At 30.2% G+C, this 13,278-nt stretch overlaps 1 protein-coding gene across 5 annotated transcripts in view; it reads right to left on the bottom strand.

Annotated features, from left to right (window-relative positions):
- Positions 1 to 1,326: 1,326 nt before the first annotated feature.
- Positions 1,327 to 13,278, bottom strand: part of LOC107065748 (uncharacterized) — a 78,514-nt gene continuing 66,562 nt past the window's right edge. For all 5 annotated transcript variants that reach the window (XM_089172877.1, XM_015319712.2, XM_089172876.1 and 2 more), the window contains one exon: positions 1,327 to 9,627. In XM_089172877.1, coding sequence (XP_089029003.1) covers positions 9,460 to 9,627 — 168 coding nt within the window. In that variant the 3' untranslated portion in view covers positions 1,327 to 9,459. The remainder of the gene's footprint in view (positions 9,628 to 13,278) is intronic.

A 13,278-nucleotide genomic window follows, 5' to 3' on the forward strand; every position in this document is an offset into this window, starting at 1 on the left:
ATACGGCGAGATCGTTACATGCAATTGTTGCTATTTGTTGTCCATTGACTAGTAAGCAAAAAAGTATCTCGAAAATCTTAAATATACTATTTTTAAGATTTAAAATAAACAATAATAATTGAAGATAAATTAAAATATCCATTTTTTTTTATTTATTTCAATTTTTTTATGCTACTTTAATTTACTTAACTTAAATCGTAGATACGCCTTTGGTGCAGTCAAAGAGTTAACAAAAAATATATTAAAAAGTTTGTAAAAGAAACGAAAATATTGCACAATACTCGATTAGTAGGTTAATATTTTCGATAAATTCTCGAAACATCCCTAGGATGCTTTAAGTGCTTGCAGGACGAACGACAATCACGAGTAAACTTTATCAAATAATGAAGTAGTAGTAGTAGTAGTAGTAGTAGTAGTAGTAGGAGAGGTGCTAGTTCGTAAAACTCGATAGCTCCTTCATAGTTGACTCCTTCTACGATTCTATTCTAGTACTATAGAGATAGAAACTCGCGAAAACGGGGGATTGGGTTAGGTTGGGTTGGGTTGGGTTTGCTGCTGCTATTCCAGGTTGTTCTAGACTTTAGTCACTATACTTCCAGTCTTACAGCTCGCATCTACCTCTTTAGATTAATCGTTCCACTCTGCCAGGATATTACCTACGGTCTTTGATCGAAGACGCCATTGTACTCGAGCAATTTGCCAGTCGATAATTCAAAACTCCCGCCAAACCACCATCACCACCACCAACACCATCAGCATCACCATAGTCTCCGGAAGTTATCTATCCAAACGTTGCTTTCATTGTACGACGTGAATCACTCTCTGAACGGACTTTAATCGTTTACCATTATAAAAGGAAATAAAAAGGATTAAATTACACGTTAATTTTAATCGATTATGATGGAAGATCGTGTGTCAGGATTTAAAGGTAAAAATAAAACCAGAAAAAAAGGGAGCTAATTTTACTTGTTAACAATTTGAAAAAGTGGAAGTGGAACAAGGTGAGATGTGACAGTTTTTAAATAGAAATTCGTTAATTAATTCTCACCGTATCTCGTGATTAATTATTATTATTATATTATCCGACCTAATTTTCAATTTTATTATATCTGCAATATATCTTAGAGACTTCTTTTTTGATTTGTTTTTTTTCTTTCGAAGATATAAAATACCAAGAAAAATTATTCATTTAATTAAATATATAAATCAATTGTTCGTGCTTACCGATTTGCAGGAATCACGAATCTGGATAATTAAATTAGCTATGAAAAATAAATGAATTATTTAATGTCGATGTAAGTATTAATAGTAGATTAATCGACGATGTGCGTAAATGTAACATTTATTCGGCATAAATTATGACATTAGATACATAGATTAAGTTATAGATACAAAATGAATTGACTGTAGACAGGACTGTAGTGAAAATACATCGATGCTTCCTCGGTTTGAGTATTCAACGCGCTGTTTCGTATTCCTCAGTAAAGTCTTCTCTTCACCCTTGGAGATATTTTTTTTTTTTTTTGAAATACTCGTGCGGCTTGCAGGGTCGTGACAATTGATTTTTTTATTTTTTTTTATTCATATTTTTTTCCCCTTATACAGTAATTACTTTATAATCATTATCATTACAATTAATATTAATGTTATAACTATTATTATTATTATTAATTATTAATTATTAATATTATTATTATTAATTTTCTGTACACTTACGTAAATATGTATAATATTTATTTTATATATATATGTATATACGATCATCGATCGATCTACGACCCTGCAGCCACGAGAGATTTCTTTCAATTCATTTCCTTTCTGATTTTATTATTATTAGTATTATTATTATTATTATAATTATTATTATATTATTATTAATACATTATTATTATTATTATTAATATTTTGTATATACAAGATAATTTCTCTCTCTCTCTCTCCTCGCTTCTTTCTTCCCTCAAGTTTGAATTGCACAAAGAAGAAGAAGAAGAAGAAGAAGAAAAAGACGAAGAAGAAAAAACGTTTACGGTAAAAATTCTTATTTCATGCGATTAGAATTTTTCAGTCGGATTAAAAATAGAATTAAAAAAATGATTGTACAAATATTTGCAAAAAATCGAACAAGTAAATATTATAATCGATATACACGTAAATATATTTATATATGCGTACAATTTCGTAATACACACATAGATACACACAGAGGACAGTCTTTACAATTGGATTTAAAATTGAACGCGGGGAATAATAGGGGGAAAAAAATCAAAAATGACGTAATAAAAGAGTCTATTATACTTTTTTACAGCTTTGATTTTTGTCTTTGTTGTTTCTTTTTTTTTCTTTTTTTTTTTGATTTTTTTTTTACGACAAATACGAAAACAGCGAGCGATCTCAGCTCTGTCAAATGCGGAATTTCATTTCTATTTCTATGAGCTTATACAACGACGAACATAATTTGTCAAAAAAAAAAAAAAACTTTTCAAAGAGACGATGATAAATAATTAACAAAAATTGCACGATCTATCCCGGCTGCTCTCTCTCTTTCTCTCTCTCTCTCTCCCTCTCTCTCTCTTTCTTTTTCTCATTCACTTGACATGTAGCGATATGAGAATTCAATATTTTTTCTTTCTTTTTTTTCTTTTTTTATGAGAGCGAAACGAGACGATATACGTAAATATTGAATGTTTCTTTTTTTTTTTCTCTATTTTCGGTTTTTATTTTTGGTTTTAATTATTTCGTTCACTTTCTTATTCGTTTCGTTAGAACGAAAACGAACTACAACGACGACGACGACGACGACGACGAACAAAACGAAAATTATTTCCTTCTTTCTTTCTTTTTTTTTTTTTGTTCTTTTTTTATGCAAAACATAATGCGCGAGATTTTTGGCAAAAAAATATCGTCTTACTTTTAATTTCTTTTTTTTTTGGGGTTCTTTTTTTCTTTTTTGGTTTCTTTTCTCTCTCTCTCTCTCTCTCTCTCTCTCTCTCTCTTCTCTCTTTCTCCTCGTCATTTGTCACTAAATAATTATCATTTTATGTCGCCATAACTTATATACGTACAATTATTATAGATTTATTATAATATCGAATATAATATGAACCGTTTATACAATTAATAAGGATCACAGCCATAGCTTTGAATACGAATGTGTTTAGCTTCGTATTTTTTTAAGACCAGTACAATTATAATTCGATAGCGGCAATCATAAGAATAAGTTTCTCCAGTTTCTTAACTATTACCTAGAAATGCTAGATACTAAAAACTAGACATCGATTACATAGAGAAACTTGGATTAGATAGTCGAGCTAGAAAATTACTATCTAAATGAGAATAAAAACAAACAAAATTGTATATATATGAGGTATCGAAAAGTAATCAAAATGAGTACTTTGATGAGTACACTAACATTTAATTTGTGTCAATGAAAAATCAAAGAATTTTTTAAAAAGGGAATTAAACAATAAGGCAAAAAATATTAGAAAATGATGAAACAATTTCTTTGTTGATTATCATTTAAAATATGTTCAATAAATAAAAAGAAAAATTGTGATTACTTTTCGGTTCCCCTGATATATATATATATATATAATAATTAATAAATTTATATAAATTTGACTAGAGAGAAAATTGTTTAATATCGTATTACGTCAAATACTCTCTCGCATTAACAATTAATTTTAATGTCAAATATAAAACAAAAAAAAATATCAAAAAAAATCTTTGAAATTTTAACTAACGAATAATCTATAAATCATATATACATATATATTGTATATAATAAATGTAAAACATGTAACAAATATACCATAGTATATATATATTTATTGTATATAATATAAAAAAAATGTTCGATTAAACTCGACTATCGTATCCTAATGATCTAACAAACGTCAACTCGTCGTGTCTCAATTGACGTCAAATTTAAAAAGGAAAAAAAAATAGAGAAAGAGAACGAGATGATTGGTTAAGCCGTGAAATTGAAGATCGAGGATCCTTGCTGCCTAGAAAAAATAAAAAATTTAACGAACGACGACGTTGGCAGGAGCAAACACTCGATCGACGATCATCAGGACGTAGACAATAAATTCCTTTTCCTTTTTTATTCTTTTCATTTCTTTTTTTTTTTTTTTTTTTTTTTTTTGACGTTCGTTTCCAAGAGGAACGAACTCGTTGACGAATTTGTCAATTCTCTCTCTCTCTTTCTCTCTTTCTTAATTTCTATTCCTTTTTCTTTTTATCTTTGATTCAACGAGACAACGACATCGAATTTCACTACGTCCACTACTAAAACGTCTACATATATGTATATATCGTGTATGTGTATGTTATTCTTTCTGTATTTGTTGTACGTGCGTATGTCTACTGCATGTGTATGTGTAATATATATAAATATACATATATATGTATATATGAGAGTAGTGTGTATGTATATAGTATATTCATGTATATAACTATATATAATCTCTCTCTACACGTTCGAGGATAGAACTCGTCCCGCTTCCTCTTTTCCCTCGGAAATCGTCGAATTGAATTTTGATCCTCTTAACCTGATTCAAACGTCGATTTCAAATTAATTCCCGTGATTATACAGTGTACGCCCCGTCGTAGGCGTCCGTTCCGTTTCTCGATTAACGATCGAACGCATATATGATTTATATTTAAATATTACTTTCATATACATATACTTATTTAATATAGTATATATAGTATATTATAGTATAGTGTGGTATAATAGTACGATAGAGTGTTTGTTGTTGTTGTTTTCTTTTCACACTCTTACACTTTTCTTTTGATTTTTCATAATTTTTGTAATTCTTCTCTGCTGACACCATGGACGGATCTATATGTAGTCATTTGATTGATCATAATTCGTCAAATCATATTTTCTTTATTATTATTATTTATTTATTTATTTTTTTTGTTGATATTTTTTTTTTTTTTTTGGTGATAGAATTCCGAGAGACAGTTTAGAAGAAGCGGGTCTACGAAAAAACAGACTAGAGACCCAGCCGTTTGTGCAGCCAAAGAAGATAAGGTGACTTTCATTATCTTTTTGTTTCACTTTATGAAAGCGTGCATCGGTGGGTCTAAACTACGGCTAAGTAGTCAGGAGGGACCGTGATATCGGACGTACGTTCACTTATAAACCACCCTAGGAGGCTCTAATTACGTTTCGTTTTACTTTTATTTTTTTATTTTTTTTTTTTTTACTTTTTTCTTTTTCTTATTTCTTTTACTCGAGAAATTGTGAGAACAAGATTTTTACTATTTATCCATTCGAAATAGATGATTAAATTGTGAATATAAACTTGTCGTGTTTTTTTCTTACTAATTCTTTTTAGTTTTTTTTATTACGCGTCCGACTATTTCTAACTAATAATATATATAAGAATAACGACCATTTTTTCGTTAGATTTCGACGAAGATTATAATAAAAAAAAAAGACAGATGCACGTGGTTCGTAAATTTGCGAAACTTTTGTTTTTTTTTTCAATGCGTGTTTAAATACTTTGAAGAAAAAAAAAAATAAACAAGAAGAAAATTAAGCTAAAAATTCTCGACAAAATCTATAATTATATTTAGAAATTCTATAAAAAAAAATTATAAATTAATAATAAAAATAATAATAATAAATATAAATAAAAAATAATAAATTAATTTCTCTTAAGAATTATAAATAATCTAAATATTATTTATAAATTTTTGTTTCTTATTTTTGTCATCTACAATTTTATAAGATTGTTAATTTTATCGTTACTTCGCATAATCGATCTTTTTTTTTTTTTAATTAAAGTTCCAATCGTATTGATTTAACAAAGATTATCATTCGAAGAAAATCCACGAAGAAATTTGTCGAATCTACGCCAACGAGTCGGACGGTTGCAAACGCTATGAAAACAACAATAAACTAAATAGAGAAGTTCGCGTCTATTACTAACATAAGCGAACTTTACGGCTAAAATCTACTAAGGACTAGAAATCGGCTAGAGAAAGCATTAAACTTTAGTTACATATCTAAATATCTATCCTATTACTAAACTAATTTATACAGACATCGATGAGGTTTCTTAATAAAAGTATATTTATATATCTATATCTATATATGTAGGTATATCTATTTATATACAGGATGAATCCAAAATTCTTAGATGATTTTTTCAAATGAATTCAATTTCTAAGGATTATTGATACACCCTGTATATATATATGTAACATGTACCCGATTTTTCTGTAAAACACGAGACGGACACTATTTCTCTCTCTCTTTCTTTCTCGTTACTTTTCTTTTTTTTTTCAATATATCTATGTATGTGTGTGTGTGTGTGTTACTTTGAAAGAGTTTCATGGTTTAGAAGAGAATCGTTAGATTAGCTATAGTGTTGATTTTAACGTACTCGCGAGAGGAATCTTTCTGGCCGTTCTCGAGTTACAAAAAATCCGTTAAACCCTGTAACACGTAACTCCACTCGACTAAATGGCCACACCGAATCCGATTGGATTCGATTACGGACTTGTCTCCCCTCGAATCCCCCTTATCCACCAACATCTCCCACCCCTTCTATTCACCTCCTATTCACTACCGGACCCATCTTCTATCTCTTTTCCTTGTTAATCCAAGCAGTGGAGAACAGAATCGAACTCTCATTTCCTTTCTTTCTTTCATTCTTTCTTTCTTTTTTCTCTTTCTTTTTTACTAGTGCTAAATGAAAAAAAAAATCTAGAAAGATTGAGGCAGAATAAACGAAATGAGAGAAGAGAAATACATATATATATATATATATATATGTAAGCAATATGGCAGAGAGAGATTCGCAAAAATCTACTCTGCTTAATTAGGTACTCTTTTGCGTTTACTCGTTCCGGTACAAGTTCAGGAACGTGACCGTCTACTTTGCTAGAAGATTAGAAGAAGACGCGACCGGACGAAGGAAAATTCTCCAAAGAGATATGAACGATGTATATCGTGTGTTATACACTTATATTCTGGTTCATTCGATTAATTTTACGATATTAAAATACTGTACATTGTGTGTGTGCATATATATATATAGTAATTTTAATTTACTGTACATCAAATGGGTTTTTAACAAAAAAAAAAAAATAATAATAATAATTAAAATTATTTCGAGATAACTAAATAACATAAAAGGATATTTTAATATATTGCACGTAAATTTGTAATTAAACAATGATCGATACAAAAATCGAATCAAATGAACCACTACCATATATGGCACATTTATATGGTTAATAATACTCATAACGAAATCAGCTGACGATTCCTTTTTTACCAACGCACGACGATATTCATCAACAATTTTTAATCTTTCAAAGATTCGAAATTGTATTAGGGTGCAAGTAAAAATAGGTTCGTGCGTTTATCGAATTACAAATTGTATTATAAATTGCATAATGGATTGTACTTATTTTTTATTTTTTTTTGTAAAATTTACTTGGAAGTTATTATTGTGTTATAAATTGCATAATGAAATGTATTTATATTTTTTTTTGTAAAAAAATTTCGAAGTTATTTAAAAAAAAAATTTCAAAAACGCACGAACTTCTCAAGGGTTTTCACCCTAATAGAATAAATCTATAATTTCGCGTCTTCGTATATTTTTTTTGTTCTCCTCTAATCGGCATATATTTTATGTCGTATATACGCGTGGTGCATTTAGGTTTTCGATCGAAGCAGAAAGTTTTTTTTTTTTTTTATGATCCGAGGACGACTGTCGAAGGCGAGGAAAATCGATTCGAACGGGTTCTCCTTCGTTAACTGCTTATTAGAGTAATAGGATTTCGATGACATGTTCGATTTGATCGATCGATCGATCGATCGATCAAAATACATCGACAAATCGTTGTTCAGATTAGAAATTATTTCTTTCCCTGTATAACGATTATCTTTAACCGATCGATCATATTTAATGTGAACGAACAAATCACGCAACGTATAACGCAACTTTTCCTAATCATTAGCAAAAATAAAATTGGTTGTGTAAAACGTTGCGCAAATTTACATACGACCCCGCCTCCCTCATCCCTCAACAACTCACCCCTTCCACCAATAATAATGAGCGATTACGGCATGTGCGCTTTGCTCGTTTCGTTCATTTTTGCATTTTTTTTTTTCTTACTACGCGAAGCATGCTTTATTTTTTCCATTTTTTCATCCTTTTTTTGTTTGTTTGTTTGTTATACCTTTACATATATATATATACCTATAGCTCTCGCTATAATTTTTTATTTTTTATTAACGTTACTTTTTTTTTCCACCCAAGTTCGGGGAAGCTTTCATCATATCGTAGTTAAGCTTTATTTGTTATTTCATATTATGTATATATATATATTTTTTTTTTTGGCTGGTTTGCATCATGACGATTTTATCAATGGGGGTGGGGGATACAGTGCCAGCCAGTTCTCAGTAGTAGTAATAATAATAGTAATAGTAGTAGTAGCTCGATTCATTGGCACAAATTTTTGGCATTGAAGCCTATTTATATATTATATATTTATATATATATTTATATATTGCAATTTGTTAATCTTACATATCACTTATTTCCAATCGTAGTAATATTTCGTATTATTCGTTGTTGGATCATCCGATTGATCGCAAGAAACGATTTTGTTTGTTTGTTTGTTTCTATCGAGCTTGACTCGGAACGACTAGCAATGTATCCCGATTGAAAAATGAGAATTTTTTCTTATTTTTTTTCTTTTGTTTTTGTTTAGGTAACCTTTAAATGCGATTATCGTTTCGCAAGATTACAATTCTTACTTGCTAATACTTTGGTATAAGTTTGCTCGATCACTGTCGCTTTGTATACTTCGCTTAGGTATCGTTAGTCGCCGTTAGAAGCTAATTCATCGATTTACTAAAAATTAAAGACTACCGATTGGACGTTTGGCTTTCTTTTGCTCTTAGAGTGTCATTGGTTTTGTCATCTTTTATTCTTTAAAAGATTGATCCTCGAAATTGTACTCGTACTTTGATAAGGAAGAAAAATGATTTGAGTCATGAGAAGAACAAGTTTAAAATCTTTGAGATACGTTTTCGATGAAATTTCGAGGATTCTTTGTTTCCCATGTACTCTTTTACTTCCAAGGACACCCTATATATATATATACACATATATATGTATATCTATACACACTTACATGTAATAATTATGCAAGCTGAACCATATAACGTTCGAAAAATGAATCTCACGTAGTTTCAATAATTAAATACCATTGATGTAGCAATAAAGTTTTGATTGAAACACATTTTCATAATAATTAAATGATCCTTTATAATTACTATTAAATTGAAAAAGCTCATTTCGTTGGAATATTATTATTACGTAAACGTTATAGGGTTCATTCTGTAAGCATTGATGTTAGTTGATTAAACAACTCCTACGTGTAGTGTTCGCAATCCCCACACTCCGATAGTGTGGGTGTGGACGGACACTAGGTGGGATTTGGATCCTCGTAGGCCTTTTCGTAGTCCCGTCGACGGATCACTGCAAAATGGGTCATCTGGAAGGAGTTGGTTTTCTTGCAGCCCCGTTCCAACGTACCCGTCATGCTGTACCCCATGTTAAAGTCGCTCGATGACACGTTCGACGTCAGGTACAACTGCGAACAGAGAGATAAATCGTGCTGATGTCAGTTAGATTGTAACCTTCCACGGGACAACCTTAGAAAGAAGATAGTTCTGTCACCTTTGAACGATTCTTCTGGTAGATTTATAGTTTAAGGTGTTGAGTGTTACACTCACGATCATACGAAAATTATGGGATTTATGAAAATAATCGAAGTATAAGAAATAAAAACACCTTATACGTATTTTTAATCAATCATTGAAAATTTATTAATTCGATAAACATTTTTATTGTTAACCCCCTTTTTAGACCCGAATTTGTTTTCGTTTAAGAAAAAATTATCTGAAATTAATATTCATGTGAATGAAAGTAATAAAATATACTTTTTATTTATTTATTTATAACTTTTCTATGATCATCAAAATTTGGAACAACACAAAAAAATTCTGATAAATATTTGTATTAAAATAAATGTACAGAAAAGTATTATGTACATTACAATGTGCAGAGGGTCTGAAGAGGTTAACATTTTCACTGACGTTGTCTCGAATCGTTGAGCATGGAATAAAAGGATAAAAATGAAAGGAAAGGAAAGGATAAAAAGAATTATTGAAGAAGGACAACGCGTGAGTCGCGAACGATCCATCTTAATAATTATGTTCGTTAAATCTTTCACCCATGTTCTCGCGTTGACCTCGAATTTCAAAAAAACTGGGTTAAACACGGCGCGGAAATATTTAATGACCGACACTGGGATGGACTTACCCCGTGTTTTTTTCTCTCTCTCTTTCTCTCCTGTGGTTTTCACGAAATTTGACCTACTTTGTTATATAATTTTTCTTTTTGCTTTTTCCTTTTCCTGTTTTTTTTTTTAATTTTTTTTTCTATTTTTTTTTTTTTTTTTTTTAACAATCGCATCAACGCGAAAGGACGCGTGTTACGTGGCATACGGAAGAAAGCTTTTAATAACGTGCCTTTAAAGTACCTTTATATATACGCGTGTGTATATATATATATATATTTCTATATAACATAGCACTTTGGTATAATCGTGCTACTTTGGCCTCGGGCCGACCTCTTTCGGCCGAAAACTCCGAACAATGCATAACTGACAAGTTAGAACCCCACTGTATACGCGTTTTCACTTTTTCGCATATATTTTATTTCTAGTTTTTTTTTCCTTCCCTTTTCCTTCCCCTTTTTCTCTTTATCTTCCCTCTTCTGTCGAATTCAGACATAATTCAAATAATTCGTTAATACTCTATAAACTACGATGAACTTTCAGTAAACAGACACCACCCTAATTTCTTCTCATTATTTCGTTAGTCAAAATTTGAGATTATTTATGAAATTAATTGATCACATTTTTGTGTGTGTTATTTTAGATGAATTTTCTTCTTTTGAAATTTGACGATAATGCCAATCGAATTACGCGAACAAAGTAAATTTATTAAACATTATCGTTCGTAGTCGAACGATACAACGTAAACTTAACAAGATGAAAGTGCCGTGAAAATTGTCAGCAAGCATAATCGACTTGCTCTCGTGTGAGCCATTAGAGAAGCGTGAACTTCGTTTTCAAACTAGATTACTAACGAGAAGAAACGCGTGTACGCGTAACATAGTACCTTCTATAATACTACTACTACTTGTTCGTGAAACTATCACCACCACCACTATTATTACCTACTACGATGAGAATGACGACAACGAACCTAAGAAACACTTGGAATTATTCTCTTACTCACTGTAGACCTTCCCACGAGATCACACTTTGCTCGTTTGCGAATATATTGGATGATAAAATAGAATTAGACAATTCTATTATTGTATCTATCTCGAATGAATTAGTTCGTTGTGTCAATTTAAAAGTTTTCAGTCAAAAAAATCCATTGAATTGATCGAAAATTACACGTAAATGTAACATTATCAATATCAAGTAAAAAAGCAATTATCTTATTCTTTCTTTTTAATTACTTCATTAATCGATTTACATAATTGAGAAATAATTCATGAAAACATTTATAATACTTGTATTAATTGATAGAATAATTAATTATTCTTTGATTACTTTGCAAACTTTATGAAAATATTAATATTTCGAATGATCAATTCTACTATCATTAATATTTCAATTAAATTTGTTTAAATTATTCTCTATCTCTTTTTTTCTTTTTACATTTTGCAATACGATAAAACGATATAAGAAATATGAAAGTTGGTGAAAATATAATAACGAGTGTATTGTATAAGAAGAACCTGTATTGTATCGTTAAAAAAAGAATGGATAGATAAACGGGGAGAAAATTTGACGATACCACAAAAAAAAAAACTCGTCTATTCTATGATGCAAAGGTTTCTTTAGGAACAGGTATTCGTGAATTCTTCAAATATGTATCCAAATGCTATACCTGTGTAAAAACTACATATTTCAGGACGAATGCATGTTCCTTCTAAGAACGTCTATGGCTTCCATTGAAGATTCTTCTTAACGAGACTTTTTCAATACATATATATGTACATATATTTTTTCAAATAACTATGACTTCCCAGTGTATCGATTTTGTTTCCTTCCTTTCTTTCTTTCTTTCTATCTTGGAGAAAAAAGAAAGAAAGAAAAAAAAATCTTAAAGAATATCTCGTAGAAATTCACACCTTTATGGGTGGCAACAAAATGAAAGAGTGTGTGAGTAAGAAGTGAGAGTGAGAGAGTGAGAGAGAGATATAGCGATAAAAGAGGATTTTGTTGAAGAACACAAAAGAGAAGTACTCCTCCATACTACTATGTGCAAACTCTATGTATTTCCTTTTTATTACGTGTAGGAGAGGATACTTTAACCAAGAAATCCTCGATTTAACGCAGCTGCTTTTGCTGGAAGCGTTAGAAACGTTTCAACGTTGCCTCTCTACAAGCGCGAACGTGGCTTTGATTACACGAAGTATTAGAATTCGTGCAATTTTACGAAATAACCGTAGCGTGATATTCAAAGTGAATGTTGCAATATATATATATATATATATATATATATAGAGAGAGAGAGAAAGAGAGAGAGAAAGAGAGAGAGGCAAATCCGAAATTTCTAATTTCCCTCCAATGAAATTCCTTTAGGTATTAAAAAGAAACTTTTACTTTTTTTCCTGAATGACACGAACTACCCCTTTCAAACGTTGCTACTTTAATTGCAATTTGATTTGCATATTTTATTTGCTATTTCATTATGCTATCGTTACAAACGTCGTACAATTTTTATTCATCAAACGTACGTCCTCAATTTGAGTGTTTAGTGAAATGAATAATTTTTATTAAATAATAATAATATAAAGAAAAAAATGATTTATATTATAAAATAAAGATAAAATACAAGGTCGGGATATTTTATTTTTTTTGCAACAATTGTCATTCGTTGTCGAGGAATGAAAGAAAGAACGAAAAAAAAAAAAGTATAAGAATAATTCACGTGAAAATATTTCATATCGGAGATTTTATCGAAACGTTTATGTATTCCTTCTCTCTCTCTCTCTCTCTCTCTCTCTGCTTTCGAATGAGCTACAAAGGATCCTTCTTCCTTCGGGAAAAGGTTTTTCACGCGATATTTCACATTTTTCGTTTGCACCGAGTAAAACATTTCTCATGCTATTTGAAACATTTCCTTTGATACTTCGTTATGGTGTTATATTAACGACC

The sequence above is a fragment of the Polistes dominula genome, unplaced genomic scaffold (genome assembly GCF_049000335.1).
Source record: "Polistes dominula isolate Pdom_NZ unplaced genomic scaffold, Pdom_raw_medaka contig_23, whole genome shotgun sequence".
Lineage (NCBI taxonomy): Eukaryota > Metazoa > Arthropoda > Insecta > Hymenoptera > Vespidae > Polistes > Polistes dominula.